At 36.6% G+C, this 27155-nt stretch overlaps 1 protein-coding gene across 1 annotated transcript in view; it reads right to left on the bottom strand.

Annotated features, from left to right (window-relative positions):
• Nucleotides 1-401: 401 nt before the first annotated feature.
• The window catches only part of LOC108741699, a 32081-nt gene continuing 5327 nt past the window's right edge, over nucleotides 402-27155 (bottom strand). The window contains exons 2-6 of the mRNA XM_018476590.1: nucleotides 6463-6671; nucleotides 4819-4951; nucleotides 4557-4690; nucleotides 3577-3775; nucleotides 402-840 (exon numbers count right to left, since the gene is read on the bottom strand). Of these exons, the coding sequence (XP_018332092.1) occupies nucleotides 743-840; nucleotides 3577-3775; nucleotides 4557-4690; nucleotides 4819-4951; nucleotides 6463-6671 (773 nt within the window). The 3' untranslated portion in view covers nucleotides 402-742. The remainder of the gene's footprint in view (nucleotides 841-3576; nucleotides 3776-4556; nucleotides 4691-4818; nucleotides 4952-6462; nucleotides 6672-27155) is intronic.

Below are 27155 nucleotides of genomic sequence, written 5' to 3' on the forward strand. Positions count from 1 at the left end.
AGCTGCATTATAATTCGGCTTCAAGATCTGCTCGAAATGCAGTCGTCGCTCTGTAGCTTAATTCGAGCGTAGAATGGTTTAAATTAATTTCGAAAACAAAAGATTCTCGATCCATTGTTATTCAACATAATAATGAAATAACGTAGCAACGGAATATTAACCTAATTTTACGTAAAAAAGCAAATTACTAGAAAATATTTAATTACTTATGTGGTTTAGTTCACCTAGGTAACTATGAATTTAAATTATTATTTAAAAAATTCACTTACCTTAATTTTTTTCGGACGTGTTCTGTCATACAGAACTTTCTATCATCATCTGTTTCTTCACAGAACAAATGAATAAAAAATTGCCGAATAGAATGACAAAAGAATAAAATGCGTTTAACGTAGCTACACAAAACAGTTTATTTGTTAATATCACAGATAACACCTTACATTAATAATTTACAAACTTGTGATTGTAACGCAAAACTATACAACAGTTCCAAAGGAACATTTAACAATATTCTTTTCTCGTAATAACAAAACACAATCGTAACATTCATTTACATGTTGCAAGTCCAAAACAAAATCGCAGCAGCCGTTTCGCACCATCGTAGTAGGTTTTCCATGCAGACGACGAACTTTTCCTTGGCCGACCCTGTATGTATAGTTTTAATCCATGTTCGTAATGACTGACGACACGTTGTACATATGTCTATGTTTGGTAAATGTTTGGTATACATTGTTGTTCTGGTGACCTATTCTCTAAGTACGATCCGTAAAAATGACAAAAGAACGAAGGAAAACAGGGATGGATGCAACGTTATTTTACAAGCTGCTACGTTGAGAGCGCTCACTGGAAAACAGAAGAAAATCGTGGTTAAATTTTTCGCTCAGTAGTAGGTATATACGCTAAACAAAACGCGGAATTTATGTGGACCATGTTTCGAACGAAATATAAAAGTTAAAACGTCTCGGGATTTAAGGAAAACAGTCTAGACATGGGCACGCTGCTACACATTGCATACAATGTTCCAAAATTAATGTCTTATTGTCGTAATACAATATTTGTTTAGTTTTTTTTATGGTATTAAAGTCCTAATGTATTTTTTTTTATTTTCAGGTAAACATCAAATATTACGTCTTCACAGTTTTCTTCGGTGGTAAGTCCAATATCGTCCAATTATAAGTCTATGTTTACAACTGTATATGTATTTATTTATTGTCGCATTTTGCCCCCCTCTCCCCCCAAAAAAAAAAGACGACGTTGAAGCCGTCATTTACTTAATCCTTCTTCGAGAAATGTTCGGGGTGGTGTTAGACGTAGCCAACTGAAATGATAAATAGACGACTCCTTGTCAGGAGTGCACTAAGTAAGTATTTCAGCAGCGGCTCGTAGTGACAGTGTAAAGACGATGTATATTTATGATTATATTATAATGCAACGTGCGATTTCGGCGAGACGTAGCGGGGTAGACACGCTCTAGCACAACGGCCAGAATTTATTATCATGCAGTCGCATCAGGAACGCCTGAAGGCAAAGTAAGGGCTACTATGATAATATTTATTACAGACGCAAACCGTCTCCTCGTAAGCCACTGTTGCAAAACCATCAAGACTCGCCTTGTCACTGAATACCTCTAGTATAACTACTTTGATTAATGAAACTCGTTTGGGACATGCTGTAGTTGCGCGTGTAATTTTCTTGAATAGACGATCGTTAGATGCTAATGGGAGGGCATAGCACAAGGTAGGGTGCTGGTGACGATACATAGTTAGAGTATTAATGTATTAGATCATGTAAAACAACATTTGTATATGTGAGAAATCCTTAAATTAAGTTTGTCAAGTAAAGACAGTAGTAGTTATGCATGAGGGGTTCCTAACCGATGATGTAGATACATGATGGTCACCCTGTATGTTTACTTTTCATGTCTGCCAATACATCGTAAAATATTTTTTGAAAGTCCGTATCTTCTTATTGCGTTGAGTTAGAAACTTACACTCTTTGGGTATAGAACTTCGAGTGCGTAGGTTTTCTATCTACTTTTATAAAAAACATTATAAATAGGAATCAGATGAATGACAGACTTAATAACAGCAATGCCTAGTGAAAATGCTAAGAGAAAGAAAACTTTACACCGCTAGATATATTTTTATTTGCGAAAGTAGAAGGTTCATTTAAAGTAAAAAAGTTATATATTCCTGTTCGAATACCTTTTTTGCGAAAGTTTTTATCTATCGATAAGATGAAATATACCTACACACATACACATACAACAACAAAGAAAAAGTTGCTCGAACTTTTAGTTAATGTTATCCTATAAAGGAGGGCTGTTTCGTATTTCTTTCAAGCGAAAACAGACCGTATAAAGAGAGAGAAAAATCTAGTGTAGAAACATCATACGCCTGCACGTCTTGTTGTCACCGGTACGTGTCTTGAAACTCTTCGACAAAGTGGAGAGATAGGGAGCGACAGAGAGTAATAAGTGGGAGTTTGGTACCAAGAAAGTTGTTAACCTACGGAGAAATGTGTCGAAGTTGGAAATTATCAAAAACAAGCAAACACTCGGGTGTCTTTTTAAGAACGCATCCCTGTGGTCCTCCCATCCCACTTATCGTAAAATCAAACATCAGCAAAAGTAAAAAGTTCTGCTTCAATAAAGCACGTGTTCATACTGAGTCCTCTAAGAACGTAGACGCAAACAATTCAATCATCTAAAACAAAATTTCAAAAGATTGTTTCTTACCTATTATTTCAGTTGTTTTATTATTACTGTTCGCTTCAGTTCGTGCAAGTGATTGTTCAATTTTTTGTCTTGTTCAATTTTTTGTCTATTTCGTGGTGCTTTTGTTTGAGTTTCACGAGAAAATCAATAGGGGACGCAGTAAATACAGAAAAAAGCTCGATGCCAAACGAAAATATAGAAGATTTATTGCGTAGTTTATCTAAATGTTGCAGCTGTCGAAACAAGTTCAATAGTCAGTCACGCCGGGGGTAGTTTTCCACCTATAACTGCCCTCCCTTGTCACTTTTTTTCTGTTTTCGCGTGTGTGTCAAATTGAAAATGCCGGTCATTAAAAATCATCCGCTTCGACCATTTTCAAGATAAATTGCTCGAGTGTGACACCCCGATACGTTATTTACGTGTTCGAATTTTCAATGGACCGATTGAAATCACATATCTCTTTTTTAATTGGATCGCTCCATCGCTAGGAATTTTGTCCACTGAATTTTACTTTTTTTTATTGTTTAAACTATAATTCATATATTTAAATATTAGATACCTACCTACCCGTATTGCGGATTGTTTTTTGTTTTATGGTCAAATATTCAATGAATTCTTCATTTAGTATAGAGTTCAATTGTCCGAAAACTGAGCAAGTTATTGTTCAAATGTTTTCGTGTTTTTATGTTTAGTAACGCAATTGTTTAACTAAGACGTAGGAATAAGATATTCAAATGTTTTTGTTATCGATATGAACTGCAGTGACGCAATTGTTTGAAATTTCGATAAATTATATATCTTTTAGGGATTTTAAAATTGCTTAATACACTTCTGTATAAATATTAATTTTGGCTGCAACTCACCGCGTTCTGGGACGGGTTCTCTTGCACTGTCCAATCGGAGTTCTGCAACTTCTTTATATATGTCTAAAATTTCGGCAACGCAGACTAGAAAAAGCCTCCCTCGACTAAAATGAAATTCCGACAGTGGAAGATCCAGGATTAGGTCACTCCACTGAGCGTCTTTGAACTTCGACACAGGGATCGGTTCGGTCCTTGCAACCTTTAACAAAGTAGAAAGAAACAAATGCTACAACAATACAAATATGTAGGTAATAAAATGCAGGGTGGAAAATGGGGATATGTTTTGTCTGGAACGCGACCCCTTTGTCGTTGATATATTATGTATTACGTTGAACTTTGATAAGTCACTTTAGTTCAGGGGGTAGGTAATTCTGCTGTATCAGGTAAAAGTTTATTTTCAAGTTAAATTAATGAACAACATTTATCGCTGGATTTCGGGCTCGACTTTGTTCTAATCGACTTTTAAATCTTTACGCATCGGTTTGTCGAGAAACATAACCACCCTTGTGAAAGTGCTGCGTTGGTAGTAAGGGATTGTTCACAAAGTAACGCAAGGGATATTCTCCCAAATGTTTGATACTCCTCCCTTTGTATTTGTTAATCCATTTCCACCATTTAATTATTTTCTAATTGAATTAGTAACAATGTTTCACAATAACTGCATCATAGAAAGTTCAATTGTTTAAGTATTTATTATTATTCAAATGTTTTTGTTATCGAGGTATGACGTGCAGTAACGCATTTGTTTGGAAATTTTATAAATTGTTTTTCAAATGTTTTACTTACTATATTTCATTAATTTCAGTTTAAGAGAAATATTGCTAGGGCTGAAAGCTTTCTGTAAAGTTAATAATTTTTCAAAATTAAGAACTGGCGTTTCCGCAGTCATAACAGGAGCCTGCCTAAGGGCTGAGCCCGTTTTCGTATAATATAAGGCAAAGGTTCAACTGAACTCTCGCGTAATTTGAATTGTTGCTTACTGTCATATTGTTGAGGAGGAATTTAAGTGTAGCAGGTGGTCTCGAGGGTGGCGACGAGCAGTTAGCGTGTAACGTAAGACCATAATCTAGTAAGCCGCGACCCACACTTATCGTAGGAGGGTGCTTCGGTAATTCTGTAAAAAAAACAAAGAACAATTGATTAATTAATATTTGATAACAGCAACTGATACATCTGTCTGAAATAGATTCAACGAATAATTGATAAGACCAATAACAAACAATACGGACACTGGAAACATACCAACGACTGTCATTGTTTTAGTGTCCATTCCTGTTGAAAACAAAAAATCAGTTGTTACTTCACAGGTGAAGTTTCCGGACAACTGAAAGTCGATGTTTCTTAGGACCACTTGTGTACTGCTGGAATTATTAATCTGAAACAAAAGAGGCATATTAGGGAAAAATATTTGACTGCATATATCTAATGTACATCTTTTGTTTGAATGGATAAAACAATAGCAAAAAGTATAAAATAGTAATAGATATCGCGCGCCTTGGCCAGAATTTTATTGAAAACAACTTTGACATGATTTTTAATTACCTATCTAATTAAAATATCAGCAACCATTCTTTTGATTTGATTCTATTGAATTATTGGAAGCAAATACCTCTGTATTTCGTAAAGACAGACATGCAAAACACCTAAACTTCCATTCCATTCCGTCGAATTTATTCGGGAATAGTTTTTGCATTTGTGTTCCGAAATCAGTTCGTTGATGTGTGTGTGTGTTTGTACCTGTGTACCTGTCAGTAGCTCTTTCGTCACCGCTTCGTAGTCCTCGTCATTTGCCCTGTTGTTCGAAAACTAATTACGCGACATTCAATTATTAACTTTCGCGAAATTGTTAGAGTTGTTGAAAAGTTTGTCCTTTGCTCCGCAAACTAGTCCGTAGTCCCTCGGCCTAACGATTTAGCGCTATAGAGAGCGCGTGCCGCCTTGTTTACAATGGCAAAAACTTTACTCCTGATGGATATATATGGAAGTGCATTCAATGGTACTTAACATTTTACGACGGAATCTATTGAAGCTGTACCTAGTAGGTATTAGTCGTCCAAGACGTGCCCGGTAACTAGATCGATCGATGTAGCGCCGTTATTGCCGTTTTTTGTTTTTAGTTTCGAATGCCGAAAACGAATGTAGGGCGCATATTACGACGAAGAAAGTTGAACGTTAAACTTTCAATTGTTTTCATTGTACATACATCGGTATAAATGCAGTGTTGTACTTTTGAGTGTGTCTGTTTGGCTTTAAGCGATTGCAAATTGAATTTTGAATAGATCAGAACAGACGCCGAAAGCTCCTGCACGTTCACAAAGGTTGTACTAGGCAATTAACAAAAGATCGACTATTGAAATGTGCACAGCCCAATTGTTTCTCTAGTAACAAAGTTCCGAAAACAAAATAATACACATTAAGAAGAAAAAAGTTGAACGTTACAGTTTCTAATTTGTTTTCTTTATTGAACTTAATATCGCAGGATACATATTCTCAATTGTTTCGCAATGTCGCGCCAAAGTTTACAGTGAGTTTCAGATGTTAAAATTGTTAGTTCTGTAATTCTCAAATTCCCCTAAATGAGGAGAAATTCTAGACGTTATCGTTTACTTTGTGGTTAACGGAAATTAAAAGATTTCTTTAAAGGGCCCCCAGAGAATTCGAGGTGGCTTGAAACAGTAATTTAATTAATGTGGCCCTGTCAGCCCTCTAACCACGCAGATTTGTCTTCTTGACGAGGTCTACTTTATTAAGAATACGTGAGGATTCTGATTGCAACATCATAGACGCGTTGCTTCTGTTTCTTTTTCCTCCAAAAGTGTTTTGTTTCAAGTTTAATTTTGATTAGTTATTTAATTAATGAAAAACGTGATAATGAGGGTTACATACGTCTACGTTTATCCCCGGAACGGGGAAAACCTTGGTGTTGGGGCTTTCACTGGGGGTGAATCTATAGAATTCGTGAATGCCACGGAAAAATTTGACGGTGTAAAGGTCTGCACCTTCGTCGTTGTAGGTACACCTCAGGGTGCAATGGTGGTATCTTTGTACCACCTCTGGGTCGAGGATGAGCGTGACGTCCTTTAGTGAGGAGGCAACTAAAACAAAGAAAAAAAGGTTTTTAATATCTTAAATTATTGAGATTTTAGCATTATTTTAAGCCATTATTTCAGAATTAATACAAAAAAATGAAAATCGATATGAAGAATAACAAATTTAACAAACAAAAGATGTCTTGCACGTAATTGCTTAGAACAATTGAAACGTACAGCATTTGTTTAAAAAAAATTGAATGAAATGCCATTCAACTGTCTGTCGACATTATTGAAACAAAGTTCATCAATAGCAAAATAGCATTTGTCTAAAAGAAGTCGATAAATTTCATTCGGATGCCTTTATTATCGAAACAACTTTCGATTTTTAGACCGATGTTTCGTTGTACTTCCGTTTCTTGTGTTACTTAGATACAGTGACTCGTTTAGGAGTTATTTATTGCTTATTTACTGTTACTCGCGTAGTTAAAATATTACGATAGGAAACGCGACGGGGGATTGTTTTATGAGTTAATAAGTCGAAATAGTCGTAATTTCGTTAGTTCGACTAGTAACAGTCCTTACATTTTCGTGTTTCTTTCGTTTGCGCCCGTAAATTTCATCCAATTTCAGGTCGTGCTGCGGGTCGTTTTCACATTTTACTTTTCCCAAGGCGCATTTAAGCAACTCGCTTAATTGAAGGCCTTTTGCAACATTGTGCTAGAATCTCTTCAAGTGTTCGTAATACCTTCTTACTCACTTACTTACATCGTTTCCTTCCGGTGCAAGAAATAAAGAGATTTGACACCATGGGCGGCTCGTGATAAAACTATTATTAAATACTTTCGGCGCCATATTGTTCTCGGTCCCCGAAATAAACATTTGTGACGTTTTTCTATTCTTCGATCTATTTCCGCTTGTGCTCGTGGAGTGTCAATAGTAGACTGGACAGATTGACGTGTGTTCTTTTGTTTTTAGTATTTTGTTCTCTTGTTTTGTGTGGGAGCAGGGGCATTGAAACCGAATGTAGGCCATCAGGAGAGAGAATTAAACGCATCGTCTCACTTTAACTATCGTAATTGCGAGAGAATTTAGCGGGGCGTAAGTGCTTTATGATGGCGAAGGTTTTTAAGGTTCGGAAAGCAGCAGCCGGCGTATAAGTCTCACCGTATAAACATCGACGGGCGGAGAGCAGGGCAGGACAGGCAGACGGAAGAGAGCCGGTGATCGTCGAGCCGTCTTGGATGTTTTATGACAGTCCTATCAAGTTTTACAGCCGCGATCCCCATAAAACGCTTGTTTATGTCGGGCCAATTGCTTTGTAGCTACACTAGACGATCTATCCGTTTTACCGGAACATCAACGTTCGCAATTCATCCCCTGCCTATCACATACCTACATATATCCGACTAATAATACATTGTACGTACAGGGTGTTCACCAAATCTTACCTCTAGGTCTACCCATATCATCAACATCATCATCTACCAAAATCATTTTCGTTGATTTTCGGTATCTAGAAAGGAGAAAATTCTAAACTCCTTGAAAATGGGTAATCTAAAATATTGCATCGATATTGTTTTCCGGGTTCACTGTCATAGTCCATGGAATTTTGAAGTTCAAAACACCTGCCAAATAGCCACTTATAGTACCTTTAACAAGAAACTACGAAATTCTATGAATTATGATAAAACAACCCTCAAAACAATATCGAATTGATATACGCTAGCTGTACTGTAACTAAAACTAAAATACTGGTATGCAAGGGAAGAAAAAGTAGGGAAAGAGCGAATATAGAGATAGGAAATGAAAAATTAGAAGAAGTGGCTGATTTAGATTTAGTCAGATAAGTCAGGACGGAAGGAGTAGTAGGGATATAAAGCAGAGGATAGCGCAGGGTCGTGTCGCCTTTAATAAAAAGAAGTCACTTCTATGCTCGCGAACCGTTAATTTAGAAATTCGAAAAAGGTTGTTAAAGGTGTATGTTTGGAGCACGGCGTTGTACGGGTGTGAAACATGGACAGTGGGAGCGGCGGAAAAGAAAAGGTTAGAAGCGTTCGAAATGTGGTGTTATAGGCGGATGATGAGAATATCGTGGGTAGAAAAGGTTAGAAATGAAGAGGTATTGGAAAGAATAGGAGAACAGAGGACTCTATGGAAGTAAATAAAAAATAGGCGAGATAGATTGGTAGGACACCTTCTCAGGCATGAAGGTCTAGTCAGAGACATATTAGAGGCAGAAACAGGAGTTAGGAGGGGTAGAGGTAGACCTAGATTAGATTACTCTTCGCAAATAGTTAAGGATGTGGGTTGTTCTAGTTTTAGGGAAATGCGAAGTTTAGCTCAGGATAGGAAAGAGTGGAGGTACGTGTCCAACCAGTCTTAGGACTGACGACCTTATGATGATGATGTCTATATACATTAAAACACAAAAAATATGAACTATTCAGTAAAAAACTAGTCAACCCAACCATCCCCGGTCTCCCCTACTACAGAAAAGTGTTTATTTGAAAAAAGTATTTTGAAAATACGTATTTTGCATTTAGCAAAGATACAAAAGAAAAATCTATTTCGTATTTTACATTTGAAATAACAACAGATCAAAAAAGTATTCGCATTTTGTATTTAAATACTTTTAAAAAAACATTTTGCACATTTCAGTTCAAATGAATGCATGGTTAGAAGTTTGTAGTAGATTTGCCGGTAGATACAGGTAAAATTTGAGCTATTGTGATTTAGGCCTGTCGGCTGTTGGATCGGCATTTGTCGAAAGACTGCGATTTATTCGCATGATGTATTTCGGAGATGTCGCAGGTTCATTTGGGCAGAGCGCAACAAAGCATTTCTGTCTGGGATATTTTTGCTCATGACTGCACGTCACTTCATGATTTCGACATCAAAGGGCACTATTCTGCGATTCCTTACCTTCTTGTGCATATACATGTGTATCTATATAAAGTAACAAATGTAGATACGCAATTCCATTCTTTGTCTTTATGTTATGCAATACGAGGGCGGTTCAATGAGTACCCGTGTTTGAAGACGGAGGACGTTCCTGAGGGAAATTGGTGTTGTCATCGTGTGCTGCCATCTATCAAACCACGCCGAAACGAATTTCAGACTGATTGATAGGTTAGTTTGGATTTGGCAGCCATTCGACGGAGACATGTTTCGTTATTTTCGCTAAGATGGAAAAAGAGGACTATCGTTCGGTAACTCGCTTTTGTTTTTGGATGGGAAAAAATGCGACGAGATGAAAACAAAGTTGGATACTGTTTATGGAGACATTTCGCCATCTACGATCACAGTTAGATATTGCTTCAACGAATTTAAACGTGGGCAAAGATCCGTTTTTGATAGGAGCGACCAGGAAGTCTGGCAAACGTTGTTACCGAGGAAATCATTTTACGGATTTTTTAGGAAAAGGAAGAACGATCACTGGACAATACTACAGTGAGTTATTGGACCGCTTCGACAAAAAATTGAAGGAGACACGGACGCATTTGACGAAAAAGAAGGTGCGTTTTCAACACGATAACGCACCGGCACATTCACCAGGAGTTGTTGCCGTCAAAATGCACGAATTACGTTATGAATTTGCTGCCGCACACCCTGATTTGACTCCCTGTGACTTCATCTTCTTCCCTACCATGAAGAAATGACTAGCGAGAAAGAAATTTAGCTCAAACGAGGAAGTCATCGCCGAGACGGGGGGGATTTTGGAGAGTTCTACAAATCTTATTTTTTGGAGGGGTAAAAAAAATGGCAGGGTCGTTGGGAGAAGTGTATCTTTCTAAAAGGGGACTATGTTGAAAAATAAAAAAACAAATTTAAAAAAAAAGTGTCTTCATTTCTAACACGGGTACTTATTGAACTGCTCTCGTACCTATGTAGTGGCATTCAATAGTGAATCCTTTTGAGAGAGACAGCGGCTTTAAGGGTATTTAAAACGAAATAGAAGAATTTTCTAGCTTATTATTCTCATTATCATTAAGTAATAGGAACATTCATACGTCACTTGTGCAAATTTTAAATATCGTTCCATCACCGTGAAGATTCCTTCAATTTTAACTCATCTGTTAAACGTGTCTGTTTACCACTTTGAACTTTGTAGACTAATATAAAGCACAAGCGCACGTCAATACTGTCTAATTTTAATTTTAGAGGATGATTTGATGATCTTAGAACGTGTTAAGATCGGTATGCTGCGTTGCAATGCGCGGGAAAGTTGTCTAATGATTTTTTGAAATATTTTTGCACGGGAGACATCAACGTTGCGTCAAGCGACGAACCCGATTTCGATAATTTTGAATATCGAGTTTATTGAGTTGAATTAAACGGCGAAAACGGTTTCATTGTGTACTTTATTAAGGTATATTGTTTAAAAAAGTGTTTTTGTGTTATTTGGGCCTTAATCCACGCGTTAAGATCAAAATAGGTGAGGTTTTTGAAGCGGTTGTTTTAACAAGAGAAAGGCATGTTTAACAAAAGTTCTGTTGCAAATTTTAAAATACCTCGAAGAAGTAGATAAGTATCCTGTTATCTTTTGAATAGAGGAGGTGTCCTTGAGTACTAGACCGCTTTTCGAATCTATGGCTAGTTTCTCCGTCAGGGGGCGTTAAAGTTGACCAATATTGATTTGGCTATTATGGCTAATTATTGATCGATTTATATGATTGAAAAGTTGATTCCTATAGATTCTAGCTTGTTTATTAATAATATTGATGATTTTTTCCATTAACACTTGTAATAAAAAAGTTCGAAAAAAATCACGTTTTTGAGTAATAACTTCTAAAACAGAAGGAATGTAAATAATCAAGATAAATTCATTAAAAAAAAACTTTTGTGATATTAGATCTAAATAATTCATACAGCAAATAAATTATTTTTCATCGATAACATAAGACCATGAGGCTCCACCCTCTTGTTGAAAATCCGCCAACCAAGAATTAAAACTTCGTATTGGTTTAATGTTTAAACAAATATTTGAGCAGGACTTAATGTGATTTTGGGATGTTAGTGGGGGTAGTATTTAATAAAAACCCTGCCAGAACGAAGACATGAACCATTATCCGAGGGGTACCCGATTATGCGGTACCCGGAAAAATTACTATCCGCTGCCCTTTTGAATATCAACCATTCCCGTACATACACAGATGCTCTGGTAACTTTGTTATGCGTTTCACTTATACCATATACACGATTGATAAAATTCCCTAACGAGGGTTGGAAACAATAATGAAGTGGTGGAAAGGGGTTTCCTATCGGCACTTGTATTCTACCTCGTTGTGCATTTAGTTTAATCAATAATCCCGTTGCATATTCAGAGAAATATTCATTTCAAGTCGAACAAATCTACCTGACACAATTCATTCCCGTTAATTCAATTTAAAAAGCCCGTGGAAGAGAAAAATTCTGCTACTGAATGATAATACTCGTCATAGTCGTTAGTGTTTTGCTTTTTATTTTCCTAGACGCTGTTCTCTGGTGCTGACGTAAATCGAGGTGGTGTTTTGTTTTTTCCGTTTTTCGTTCTATTGTTATTTGTGATTATCAATTTTTTAATTTTAAAAAGAGCCAATAGCGATCAACGATTATTTTATAAGAACGTAAACAAATTGTTTAGAGAAATTATATTTACGACAAGTATTTTAATAAAGCCAGTATTCTTTTCTTATATTTTCTTTTGTTTTTTAGCTTGTTAGGCCTTATATACTTTCTATTTACATAGGTGTTTAATTAAAAACGGCGAACCTTTCTTAAATATTAGAAAAATTACAAAGTCCTTTTATTCTTGCCTAATAAAAAATTTAATTTGTATTTAATTTTTCATTGTCAAAGTACCTACATCTAAATGAAAATTGAGAAAATGATATTGTTCTTTTATTCGCCAGTTTTTGTAAATTTTCATTAACTACCTTCGTATTTAGAAACTATTTCAAAGTAAAAGTTATCTATTAGGCATTAGCCGAAACTTCTGTCAATAAAATTGGGTTTTTTCAATTGGTTTGTCGGTAGTTGAATCGTTTGTCGGTGATTTTGTCTACGAGGAGCCCTAATTTGCTAAAGGAGCCGTTAAATTGAACTATATACAATTCGTAGATGCGTGCAGGGAATGACAATGAGAGACGTCGGCTTTCGGCTGGGGTCATCTTTCTCTAATCACTAATTTGTCTAGCTCCCGCATTCGTTACGGCAGAAATAAGATCCCGAAAACTTTTGCTGGCTATGCGATACGTGTCCAGAATTTCGTGATACGGCGCGGCGGGAGGGGCGCGACGATTTTTTACGAGCTGTAAAAACTTCCCGAGATCATTCGAGACGTGCCTCAATTTCCTCGTTTGTATAACAGTACGAATAATGGAATGAGCGGGACGGATTACTTAAAGAAAAAAAGTCACTTGCGTCGCTGTCATAAATAAAAGGATCGTCCGACATTTCGGAACAAAAGAAAGTAAAAATGAGAAACAACCCAGTGAAATTGGTTATAAAAATGTTATAAGGAAATTATTCGTTATTATTATTACCATATATTAGGATCCGTCAAATGGGAGGAGCCTAAAAACATGGCGCCGATTAGGGAAAATTTATCGTAGTTCCTATAGTGTACCGTGCAATTTCCAAGTTTTTAAATTACGATAAAATGATAAGTATGGGGGGATGTCATCAATAAGTGGAATAGGGGAAGGTGCAGTATTAAGGCAAGAAGGGAAATTTGAAAGTTGAAATGAATAGAAAATACCACAAATGGGGTGATGAACGCCATCTGTAGTACGATGCTAAAGGTTGGTCTGTATTCTGTCGAAACTGCCAGACGCGGATCGCGATTTCGATCTTTTTGGATCTTATCAGCCCGTCACAGGCAACTTCGACAGAACACAGACCAACTTTTAGCATCGTACTACAGATGGCGTTCACCACGCCATTTGTGGTATTTTCTAAAACGCGCTGTTAAGACAGCAGGTAAAGGTTGGTCTGTGTTCTGTCGGAGCTGCCTGCGACGCGCTGATGAGATCCAAAAAGATCGAAATCGCGATCCGCGTCTGCAGTTTCGACAGAATACAGACCACTTCGAATTATTTTATTTGAAATTAATAGGCTAGAATTAGATAAAATAAGCATTAGTGAAGTGCGGTGCCCAGAATCTGGAGACTTCTAGATTTGACAGTTATCGGTAACAGAAAATGTTATTTTTGAATTTTATGTACTTGAGTGTTTAAATTTATTAGAGCGACGCCCCTGAATAAATTAATGAATAAACATGGACGTAATACGTTTTGTATGCCGTAAGTAGCTAGCACCTATACAACCGAGGTCCATTCTAGTAGTTGCTTACTTAATAAAATTAACTGGAGGGTCCGACGTTTATTAATTGGCACCCATTGAGTTTAATGCCATGTAGAAATAAACAGGAAGGCGGCTGTTTTCTTGGTTGAAAGAGGAACGAGGGTTTACATCCGTGGGGGTATCAAAATAAATTTCGTTGCCTTAATTTGCAATATTTCCCTTTCACTTTTGCCCTCCGCCTCTTAATTAAGCAAAGTGCTGATCTCGTTATATTTTTTCCTTTTTTTATAAGATTTGTGGTTGCGATCTCGAAAGAAAGAATAAGGCAGCTCTCCCAACAGTCGTTCTGTTTATCCCTCGAGTAAATGAGATGAGAGGTTTGAATGTTTCTCGTTTTGGAATCAGTTTAAAGACGTTTAAAAAGTCAAACAACATCAAAAATTAAGCCTTTCGGGCTTCGAATTCAATTTACTTATTAAAACGAACGAATCTAACGCTATGTTTAGTAAGCTACCTGTAGATGGCGACCTATTCGCAATTTTGTTATGTTTAGTGATCTTGTTTGTACTAAGTAACTTTGGCCTGGTTGAAAATAACACTAAGCAGTATTTTTAAACAAACTTTTTGTTCTCTCTCTCTTTCTCTGTTCTTTGTGTTAGTGGCTTCGTCATTCTTTAAAATGGTTAAACTCAATGGACAAAATTTTTAGACAATTTGAAGACTTCAAATGTTGAAATTGAATTGGCGATAGTTTAAGTGGAAATAGAAGAGAATTACTCGTCTAAGTCGACTCTGTTTGTGCAAGTGGTGGTTTTCAAACTGGCTTTGTCTCCCCGGTCTAGCTTTCCGAGAGGTCGGTCCCTCAGGGCAGATTCGCCAGCGACCGCGGCACGAGTGAGCTAAACTACAGACGAACGACTTCACAACCCTTATATTTCCGTATAGACCGTGCAACATTATAATAATCTTCCAAGTTATCTCCAAAAGAAGCTTTTGTAGTACCGGCTTTATTCTTCCGCTGTCGTTACACAACGGAAAATATATGTATTTAGTTTGTTGCAGGTATTACAAAAACCGTGCGCATTTGTTGTCAAGCAATGCAAATGAATTTTTTGTTTTGCATTCAACTTTGTCTTCTTTTCAACATGAAATTGTTGAAACAATCGCATACTTACTTTTGGTACTGCTAAACCATTATAAGTACAAGAGACACAACGTTTCGATTGTAATTAAGATTTTTAAATTACAAATTAAGTTTTAAAATTCGATTGTTATCATGCCAAATCTGTTTAGTGTCGGCGACATTCTTTTTGATCTTGCTGCATGTCGTAATCGAATAAGTGGCTAAGTTTCGTGGTACGTCTGCCTTTACAAAGAATTCTAGTGGTTGTTGATGGGAAGGCAATGAGAGAGAGTCTGATGAGTTTTTCTATTGCCTGAGAGTGGAATTACATTAACGCTAACTTTTCAGCGGTTTGACTCCTGCCGAAGGACAATGGAATTTCGAGAAAAGCTGTTAAAACGGGAACGAATGGAAGACTTGGAGTAGAAACTCGATTTTGTAATTTATACATACATATAGCAAGCAGAACTTTGCTACTGAATAGCTTTTTTTTTTATATACCTACACCTAAATACATTTCTACCTGCCTATTCGTCGGCTAAATTAATTTCTTTTTGTTTGACAAAGTTCGCGGGATAACCGAGTTTAAAAAACGATTACGTTCCCGGCTCTCTCACAAATATTTATTCCTGGTAACCTACTTCCAAGCTCCAATTTGGAATATGAAATAATATTTTGTCCAAAAATACTGCTCCTACTTATAACTATAGAACTTACTGTTCTTAATTAGGAGCTAATTAGACAGCATTGATGTGTTAATCACAGAAATGGGTGTACACCATAATTACGTTTGTCATTTATATCAATTTGTTTTCGAAAAGTTCTTTCAATTTAGTCGAGACTACCTTATGGCGTGCTAACGAGATCTAGTAAGATCAATTGTTTTGTTTAATTATCAACCAGGAACTTTGTGATGACAAGGCTGAAATAGTTGTTAAATAGCGTATTCATCTTAATAATTAACTAAACGTTGGGCTAATGCCAAATACAATATACTTATAACGATTTAGCACAAGTTTTGCAGAATGTTATGTGTAGGTGATTATTCTTCATGTACATGTATTTGCACAAGATGATGAAATGTTCTTTGTACTTAAAACGGTGTCTAAGAGAGAAACAGCACCTGTGTTATTAAAGCAAAAGGGGTTTCTCCCTTTAAAATGCTAGCAGAGTGCAGCAGTGGTTCTGCATTGCTTATGAATTCGTAATTTCGCTTCCTTCCTAGTCCTTTTGCCAAAGTAACTCGCTGAAGTGATTGTTCACACTAACTGAAGGGCTGAAATTCGGCAAGCACGTCCTACGAAATTACAAAGTGTTTTTGTTACATTAATTATGACCTAATAAATTATGCGTAAGTTATTTTTCTTATGCAAAATTTAAATTGTTTCAGTAAAGGTTTATTGTTTTGTTTTGGAATTTTTGTATAATATTATGGATAAGGGGGTAGTTTGTTCTAGTTTTCGAGAAATATGAAACGATTCTTTTTTGTTTTTATTTGAATTTCCATTAAATGAAAATAAACAACGTTTTAACCCTTCAAGGATCTAATAAAGGCGAACACGTCCATTTAAATGTTAATAATTGACTAAAACCCTTATGATGATAATGATTTATAATATGCAGTTTTGGAATTAAACGATTCTTCTTTTGTTTTTATATGAATTTCGAAATCCACGCGCCTACTGTATTTAATAAATGTTAATAAACAATCACTGTATACAAGGTGTAATGCTCCATCAGTGTTATTATCGACATCAACAACTTCATCCCTCATCTACATCACACGCACCATGCAAGCCATATAATCAATGACAAACATTAACAACGCATCCCTCTAACTCTTCACATCCCTCGCCGTCGTATCTTCCTGCTGCCGTGTTGACATCAAAAGCTGCAGCACTGCATGTACTCAAGTCTTGCAATTAGGAAAAGGGTAAATGGAATACAAACTAATTACTAATTAATCAACGCCGTATATAGTAGTTATGCGGTCATACAGGTAACGAATTTGAATAATTACCGGTCGACATTAGGGACAATTAAGCAGATTGAGTGGAATATTCCGGAAGTTTTCGTAACATTCTAATAGAATGTCAAGTATCTAGAAAGTAATATTACAGAACAGTGTTCAAAAATTCGTCTACTTTTCCATATAGCCCACTCTTCTAGTCCTTCAAAGAAAATCCTTATCGACTCTTCCTTTGTTTTAGTGTATAGGTTGTCATCTAACGTAGCATTTTGATGTAAATTTAATTAATGTTAAAGAAGATACTCTCTAATGTAATACGTACGGTCGTAGTCAGCTAAAGTTCTTTGTCCTGTTGCAAATTTATTATGAAATCGCTTATCTCTGATGGATACAATGAATGTCAAAAGTATTGTTCAATAAGCAGCCCAGAGATCGGTTCGAAAGAACAATGGTAGTTATAACGTCGCATGAGCGGATAGATCAAAAGACGCCCGAGACATTTGCATAGAACACGGTCGCAGTAGGACATGAAACAAAAGAAGACATCATCAGGTAGAACACATCCGTGTACGTTGTAGGCGTCTTGAATGATTCGTAGTTACTCACAAGATACTGTTTTAAGCCTTCATGCAAATTTGGTCTCCTAACACGTAGTTACTTGTACGCTGGCTTATTACTCACACTTGCGACGCAATTGTAATGAAATTCAATTTAATGTTCTAAGAGGTGCTTTGGCACAATATTTTACATAAAATGTTTGCAAGATATCTGCGCGATTTGTAAAATTCGTATCTGAGTGAAATTGATTGACAATTAAAACAATAGAATGAATCGTTTGTTTTATTTATTGCGATTTTCTTTGTTAAAAACAAAATTTGATTTGATTGTTTTTCGTTTTTCACTTGTTGTCTTCAACTGTTTGAATGTATGTATCTACGTGATGCGTTCTCATGACCGTATGAAGAAATTAACTAAATTTGAATACAAAGTGCACATTATTTGTTAAGGACTTATAAAAAGGATAAGTTCTTCTCAATAAGGGTATAAATCGAAGCGAAAAAAAAGCAGTCGGTTCACAACAGTAGTCATGGTAACGGGGAGTATATTGAATTTATTTCGCGTTTCCGGCTTCGTTTTGAAAGTTTATTTTCGTTTTTACGAGATGACGGCAAAGTTAAAGCTTTCTACGGAAAAATAAAGAAATGAGCAAAAAAGTCGGCATTATAAGAATCAAAACAGATTTACTCGGAACTTAATGGATTTTGCTGATGATCGAGTTTTATACATGAAACTGTAATAAAATCTTTATAGGCGCTTTGCCCAATCGAATGCTACAAAAACAAAAAACTGCCGCTAGTCGAAATTTGTTCGTTAGAGGTAGTTCGATTTCAGAAATTTGATTTCCTTTTATTGCCATTCGATTCGGAATTGTTTCGCTGTTAAATCGGAGCAGAAATTCATTAAAAACGGCATTCGCAGTAATCTTAATCAATCAATGAGAATAAGTAAATGTAGGATTATGTAGAAAAATTTATCGAAAACATTCTTATGCATTTTTCAAAAGAACAGAAGCAGATCGTTCATGTTTTCCGCTGTTTTTAAATCCCGACAACAGTTATGGCTGACAACACCACCATTATGATAACAGTTGAAGTTCAAAATAGCCGTTAGCAATTGAATATCGGAATATCCGACAACAGCAACAACAAAACGGTAGTTGACAATGTTTTAACAATTGCATTCAGAATGACCGACTGATAGACGAAACAAAAGCTGTAACAACACGTCTGATTGTGTCAGAGTACAAATTTGTTATTTTATCGGAAACCGGGAGTTATTATTTCGAATAATTTTACAAATAAACGATCGTGTTTGTGTACAAATACTCGAGCAGGAAAAAAGAAAAACAAAGACGCCACTAGGGACTACAATAACTGATGTGCACCAGCTGCGGTTGGGGTCAAGAATAAACCTCGCGTTCATTTGTTTGGTTTACTTGCAATGCTGTACACACACACACACATACATATAGTACTGACGTTTGGCTCACTTGCTCTTGTTTTCTCGCTATTTGTTTTGTAAATTTGCATTCAATTCAGTTTAACGACGACCGGCTGTATTTATACGTCCAGTGTACGGGGCTCGCTTAAACGTCGCGCCATAAAAACGAGCATAACGAATTTGTTTGGCGTTAATTTTAAATATTTACGAGCCCCTCAATTAATCCCGCACATAAACGGGAGATAACGGCAACGAAGAAAGTTATTAAACCGGAGGTAACGTCGAGTCGACCGTTAAAAGTCGAGCAGGCCGTACTCGACCTCGTAAAGAGCACCATCAGAGACTGTTACTCAATGTATTATACTGTACAATTAAAACGAAATTTCAATACGTAGGTACTAAATTGAAAGCAGTTAAAAACAATCGATTACTTAATTTTACATACCAATCGCCGATTGGATTCTAAATAATAATGAGCAAAATTGGTCTTGCCCCCTACTCCTCTTAACTCCTGCTTCTGCCTCTAATATGTCCCTGACTAGACACTTTTGGTCTTGCTCTTACGTTACTCATCACTAATTCAAAAATAGAACGTCATTTGTTCTTATTTTTCATCATTTGTTTAAGTAACAGTTTGTTTTTCTGATGTTTTAATATTTTGACTACATCGCTTCGGAGACAATTGTTTTTTATGATATAATGGGACCAGTTGTAAAGTGAGAGGCTTATTCTTATTATTAGAAGGGAGAGCTAATGGCTTCAATGTAATTAAATAAAAGAAAACGAGGTAATTAAAATGAATATCAAGACGGAAAACACGGACGGACGTCGACGAAATGCACAAAGCGTGCAGATATAAAGGGCGCAAAACAAGTGAAACACACTGAACGCTTGAAGCAATACACATTTCATAATTAAAATCGTTCTTCATTTTAACGGCGGATTCTCCCTCGTGGACTGTCGTAAAATGCGTTTTCTTCTTGATATCTATCTAGTGTGCGCGTTTTTACTGGCCTCCTTGCGACAACAAAAGACGGTGACAGTCTTGAGTCTTGGTATTACTTACTGTAAAACACACCACTTCTTTCTACCGCTCTATTTCTCTTTCCGCCGCCATGTAAGAGAACATTGTAGGTGCTGGGAATTTCTTTATGTAAGAAAAACTTCAAGTACGGTTTCGCGCCTTTATTTAAATTCAAACAACAATTGAATATCAAAATGACCGACAACAGCAACAATTGAATATCAGAATGGCTGACAGCGATGGCAGCTTGGTAACAATTGAATTCAATCAGAATGGCCGGCACGAGGAACAATTGAAGAAGCTTTGGTCTCCACATTATCAAACAAAATCGGTAAATCTTTCACTTCTACTTTTTCTGAACGAAATTCTAAAAGCGAATGATTTCTGTCGTTTAAATCCAGAAATGTATTTTTGGATCGATCCTGATGTCCTGTTGTCATTCTCGTATCTGGAGTTATCTTTCTGCCTTTTGAATAATTACAGCTGTTGAGGCTGCTGCAGCAGCAGCGGCAGTAGCCGGTGGGGCATGTGCGGGTCGTTAAGTAGTTTTTGTGCATCTGCCCCGTTGCACCGCGAAACACCACCAGACACGTGACACATGACGTTTATTTTAGGTCGCGACATTGCACCTGTTCAGAATAACTGAGCAGATTCGGTTCGTTATGTGCTCCAGCTGCCACGGTACAAAAGGAGACCTGAAAAGCAAAGCGTGCTGCTGTTCCCCATCGACTCGCGTTTGTCATGATGAGAAAAGACGAAATGCACCTGCTATTGTTTTTTAACTCTTGTTTGTTTTTGATCCAACCAATCATCTAATAACAATTGGAGTCCGAACGCGCTTAACAACCACCCAGCTGTTCAATTGTTTGTACTCTAAGACAACAAATGAATTAGTACTTTTCCTTATGATAGTTGATTGGTAGTTGTTTGTGTATTATTATTATTATGAGAAGTTTATTTCGAGATTAATTTAGATTTTCCCTTTATGTTTTTACGCAGGTGCATTTGGGTTGTCGTTAGTACCTATAGGAGAGTAGAGAGTTGAAAAGATGAAAGATGCTTTACAAGGTGGCACTAATTAGTGACACACGATGCGACGTGAATATTTTTGCAACGTACCCCTCGAAGGTAAATTGCAATTTCTAAGGAAATGTTTGAATAAATTAGAGACAGTTAGATATGAAGAGGGTGCTCGCATTATGCACCGCTATCTCGTATTTTTTTTTTTTCATGAACAATGAAAAATTGTCTCATGCGCGTAGTAAAATGTGAGACTGTTTCAAGCACATATTTATAAACAATTGAATGATTTCAGACTTTACGACAATCGATTCATAAAATAATTTTACTTGGACTCCTGCAGGTACATACAACTTTTTAACAATGCTCATTACATAATAGCTAGATAGGTAACCGTTACAAAGTATCAATCAGGATAACTTGTCTCTCTCTATATAAGTTAATGTGAGTACTAGAGGGTAGAACCAGGGAAATCCATTCAAATCCTTTATGCAAACTAAGTGTGTATATATATTGTGTATAGAAAACAAGTAGTTCGAAATCAAGTTTCTTCGGTATTCTTATCTATTGTTTAACATCCCCTTTATATCAAGCGGGCCGATACAAGAGGAACTTCGAATAAAGGACGGTTCGAACTTGAAAGCTCCGCGATCTAATAAATTCCCGGAGTTTCCAACTTTGAAATAAGAAGAAGACGAAGAAGAAGACGTATTTTAAACGGAAACATAAAAGGAAATTCTATCTCGGACAAAAGCCGGAATGGGATCTTGTAATGTTACCACCACGTACTCTGCTAAAGATGACGACAAAGCTTAAAGGGCTATCTCTCCCTGATCGATATAGTTCGAACTGGGGTCAAGCAATTTCCACGGTGCCCTTCAACAGCTGTCGCAGACACAAGACCGGGTCAAAAGAGTACCTATAACTTAAGTCGATGACGATTTATTGCAGTTTGGAAAAACGTTTGAGATGTCATGTTGACACAGGGACACACGGATTTTACATCAAAATCCGAACGGCAATTTTTTACAGGGTGGAGTTAACAAAAAGCCACCAAAATGACAATTTGTTTCAGTAGTATAGCAACGGGGGTTCTATGACAGTGGATGGCAGTTCCGGATGATCCAATGCCGCGTAGGGGTCCATGAATAAGTCAGTTTGATACTTTTAGTTTAATTTACTGGATGGCATGTTTCAGTTATCTTCTATTGTGTTCTTAGAGGTCATTTTTGACCATGAAAGTCGTTATTTGCGAATCTATATTGTAAACGGAGTCTTTATTTCACTTATAGGTTATGTATCCTATAGATTCCGGTAGCAGCCTGATATCTTGGCGCCACTGAGTAAACAAACAAGGAGAAATAACACAGCTGCAGACGATTTTAAGTACCTATATCTATTACATACTGGGCACTGTCATTTTCTCCATTTTCTATTGCTTCTTTTTTTTGTCCCATACTCTCCACATTCTTTCTACTACTGTCTTTCGTGCGTCATAGTTTTTTTGACTTCTTTTCTATAGGGTTGTTCGGAAAGTCATTTCGTTTTTTTTTGTGGAAATGAAAGACAGTTTTCGTATAATAAACAAATACTTTATTAAATTATATATTGACCGTTCTGGTCCAACACCTTTTGCCATCTTTCTGGTAGTAGCATAATTCCACGCTCATAAAATTTTTGGTCTTTGCTGGCAAAAAACTGATCGAGGAGGTTTTTGACCTCCTCATTTGAGGTGAAGGTTTTACCGTCTAAAAAATTTTGGAGTGACCGGAACAAATAATAATCCGATGGTGCCAGGTCTGGAGAATATGGTGGGTGTAGCATTGTATCCCATTCAAGCTGTAAAAGCTTTTGGCGAGTGACCAAACTTGTGTGAGGTCTCGCGTTGTCTTGGTGAAACACTACACCTTTCCTGTTGATTAGTTCTGACCTTTTCTGTTGAAGTGCATCATTCAGTTTGTCCAGCTGATGACAGTAGACTTCCGAATTAATCGTTGTGTTATCCGGTAAAAGCTCAAAAAAAACGATTCCTTTAAAATCCCACCAAACAGACAGCATCACCTTTTTTTGGTGAATATCGGCTTTGGAAATGGTTTGAGCCGGTTCATCTTTTTTGCTCCATGACCTCTTGCGTTTGACGTTGTTGTATACAACCCATTTTTCGTCTCCAGTGATGATGCGCTTCAAAAACGGATCATTTTCGTGACGTTTGAGAAGCGAATCGCAGACTTGAATGCGGCGACACAGATTTCTTTCTCTGAGAACATAGGGAGCCCATACATCGAACTTCGAGGATAATCCCAGGCCTTTCAAGTGGTCATAAACTGTTGAATTTGATAAATTTAACCTCAATCGGATCTCACGTGTTGTTATTCGCCGGTTCACATCAACTAATGCCTTTATCGCGTCTTTATCAGCTTCAACCGGCCTTCCCGAACGTGGTGCATCTTCGACATCAAAATTGCCGGATCGAAATTTAGCGAACCAGTTCTGGCACTGGCGTACTGTCAACACACCTTCTCCATACACATCAGTCAATTTCTTTCTGGCTTGAACAGCATTTTTACCCTTTCTGTAGTAAAACAGTAAGATATGTCGAAAATGCTGCTTATCGCTCTCCATATTTAAAAGGGCACCAACCAAAAACTACTGCGTAGAATTAATTGGAATTTTTAATGAACTCTCAAAGCATATAAAAATTATACGGCTTAAATGTGAAGTTGGGTGCAAAATAATACAATTAAATCCTGTGTCGGGAAAAAACGAAATGACTTTCCGAACAACCCGATAGTTTAGCTTAGCTACTTTTCTGTCTTTTCCCATTCATTCATAATCTTCCAGTAATTTAATTCCAGAAACTCCATCGGGTGCATCAATAATGGTAATACCATGAGGTCTTTTCCAGTATGATTTGTTATTGCGACGCGGCGCTTAGTTATTTGCTATTCACTTTTCGTACAAACGGAAACTACAAAACTAGCGATATTTTTCCTCTCCAAGTTTCTTCTGGAAACACGTTGAATGGAAAGATAACAAAAACAAATAAAGCACATATCGCAGATCCCGATGAAAAACGACCTTGTGCCAACAGTTATATTCGGCCAACTTTTGCTTTGGAAGATTCACAAGTGCTTGGCTAACGTTCCACAAAAGCTGATGCTCAACCGTAGTATAAACAAGCCGGCACGTATCGGAGCTGCGCCCCTTTTTGTCGATAAAATAAATAAGAACCGTCAAAAAGCAAAAACGATATTCATTTGTTCCATACGTTGGTCATTCTCGTATCGTAAAATAGCGATTCGTGGATATTTTATGATTTTCGTTTTTTTTGTTTAAAAGAAACACGCATTTGACAATTCAACCAATATTTTTATGACCTACGGGTTCACGCACTTACCTACTCTGTATTTTTTACCATTATCTGTTGGTAACCGAAGTTGAAATTAACATTGTTAAATACATTTGATATGTAATCAATTTTAGTTAAATTCTTAGCTCAATTATTGTTCTGTAGATAGTGTTGGTGTGAGTTCAATGGGTTCGGGTACTTTTACGAAAATTGGTTAGCAAACAATTCCAAAATAAATCAACTTTTACAAAAAAAAACAAAATCTTTTTCTCTGTTTTCCTATTCTTTCTCATACCTTTTCATCCTCATCATATCATTCACCTGTAACACCACATTTAGAAAGCTTCTAACTTTTACTTTACCGCCGCGCCTACCGTCCACGTTTATGACAGGGCCGGACTGCACTTTCAAATACGTTTTTTTCGAAAACGGTGCATTGTTGGACCACTAAACTTTGACCTAATTTTTTGTTTTATAGTGCACTGTGGAATCTGGGCAATTTTTCACTTTTGCAGCATTGGTCTTTATGCAATAGCAATGTCGTTTAACTTAAAATTACGTCTTTTTCTCTTCAATCAAAATTCCATTTTGAAGTTAAAAATAAGAAATTATACGAAAAGTTGCTCGGATTCCACAGAACACTATAAAACACAACACTAAGTAAAGGTTTAGTGGTCTAAAAATCCATCGTTTTCGAGAAAAATATATTTGAAAGTACGGTCCGACCCTGGTATGTATTTTTCGAAGGTAACCTCGAATCTGGCTTCGGGATTGCCCTAAATTTGGATTTTAGAGTCAAAAATCTTGACGTGGTAGGGGGCAATCATGAGGCCAGATTCTAATTAAGCAAACAAAAGGGTCAAAAATTACATTTGTTGAGCTTGGAACGTATCTGACAATTCAACCAATGTCTTTATGACCTACGGGTTCACGCACTTAGTCTGTATTTTTTACCATTATCTGTTGGTAAAACCGAAGTTAAAATTAAGATTGTTAAATAGTTACATATGACATGTATTTAATTCAGTTAAATTCTTAGCTCAATTACTGTTCTATAGATAGTGTTGGGTTGAGTTCAATGGGTTCGGGTACTTTTACGAAAATTGGTTAGCAAACAATTCCAAAATAAATCAACTTTTACAAAAAAAAACAAAATCTTTTTCTCTGTTTTCCTATTCTTTCTCATACCTTTTCATCCTCATCATATCATTCACCTGTAACACCACATTTAGAAAGCTTCTAACTTTTACTTTACCGCCGCGCCTACCGTCCACGTTTATGACAGGGCCGGACTGCACTTTCAAATACGTTTTTTTCGAAAACGGTGCATTGTTGGACCACTAAACTTTGACCTAATTTTTTGTTTTATAGTGCACTGTGGAATCTGGGCAATTTTTCACTTTTGCAGCATTGGTCTTTATGCAATAGCAATGTCGTTTAACTTAAAATTACGTCTTTTTCTCTTCAATCAAAATTCCATTTTGAAGTTAAAAATAAGAAATTATACGAAAAGTTGCTCGGATTCCACAGAACACTATAAAACACAACACTAAGTAAAGGTTTAGTGGTCTAAAAATCCATCGTTTTCGAGAAAAATATATTTGAAAGTACGGTCCGACCCTGGTATGTATTTTTCGAAGGTAACCTCGAATCTGGCTTCGGGATTGCCCTAAATTTGGATTTTAGAGTCAAAAATCTTGACGTGGTAGGGGGCAATCATGAGGCCAGATTCTAATTAAGCAAACAAAAGGGTCAAAAATTACATTTGTTGAGCTTGGAACGTATCTGACAATTCAACCAATGTCTTTATGACCTACGGGTTCACGCACTTAGTCTGTATTTTTTACCATTATCTGTTGGTAAAACCGAAGTTAAAATTAAGATTGTTAAATAGTTACATATGACATGTATTTAATTCAGTTAAATTCTTAGCTCAATTACTGTTCTATAGATAGTGTTGGGTTGAGTTCAATGGGTTCGGGTACTTTTACGAAAATTGGTTAGCAAACAAATCCGAAATAAATCAACCGGTAGATTTCCGATATTGTTGTGTGTTCGTGAGCAATCGGGAGAATGAGAGAAACGGGAGAGGGTAATGGTGAATAAAAACGGGATACAGTTGCTGAAAACATATTGAACTCATTTTTCTCCGACGAAATGAAAATCTATTACAAAAAACGACTCGCGCTATGACTTTTATTTATGGAACACGCAAGCCAAATCTCCGAGAGATTGTTGCATTCGGGATCGATCGGACCATTTGGATGACAGTTAGATAATACATCTATACCTACTGCATCTTATCCTTAAATAAAACACAAAATGTCAACCGTTATAAACGTTTTTATATATAGATAGCTATGTATGGGGAATTTTGGGTTTTAGTGTCTTATTTAGTTCAGTTCCAGAAGAGTCGGTTCATTAAAGTAACAGCAAAAAGGTTTCAAATACAAAGTATACTTCGTTTACTTTCTCTAGCGATGTGCCCCTTCCAATGTCTTGGATGCGCGCTGGCAAAATCGTAGATAGGGAGAAAAAAGCTGATTATACTCTCGACTCTTGTTCATTAAACATACTTTTTCATACAGTACCTGCCAAAAGTTTTGTTCAATAATAAATAGTAGTGCGAGTCGAAAACAAGCGTTAAAGCGTTTAATATGTCTTCAAATATAAACAAACATCTCGTTGATATTTTCAGTAGTAAATGGTACCAATAACAGCACATTTGAGCAATGCAATTGTAGTGGATAAAATGGTCAATTTTTCCGTGCAGTACT

Source organism: Agrilus planipennis, unplaced genomic scaffold, assembly GCF_000699045.2.
Source record: "Agrilus planipennis isolate EAB-ADULT unplaced genomic scaffold, Apla_2.0 scaffold235, whole genome shotgun sequence".
Classification (NCBI taxonomy): Eukaryota; Metazoa; Arthropoda; class Insecta; order Coleoptera; family Buprestidae; genus Agrilus; species Agrilus planipennis.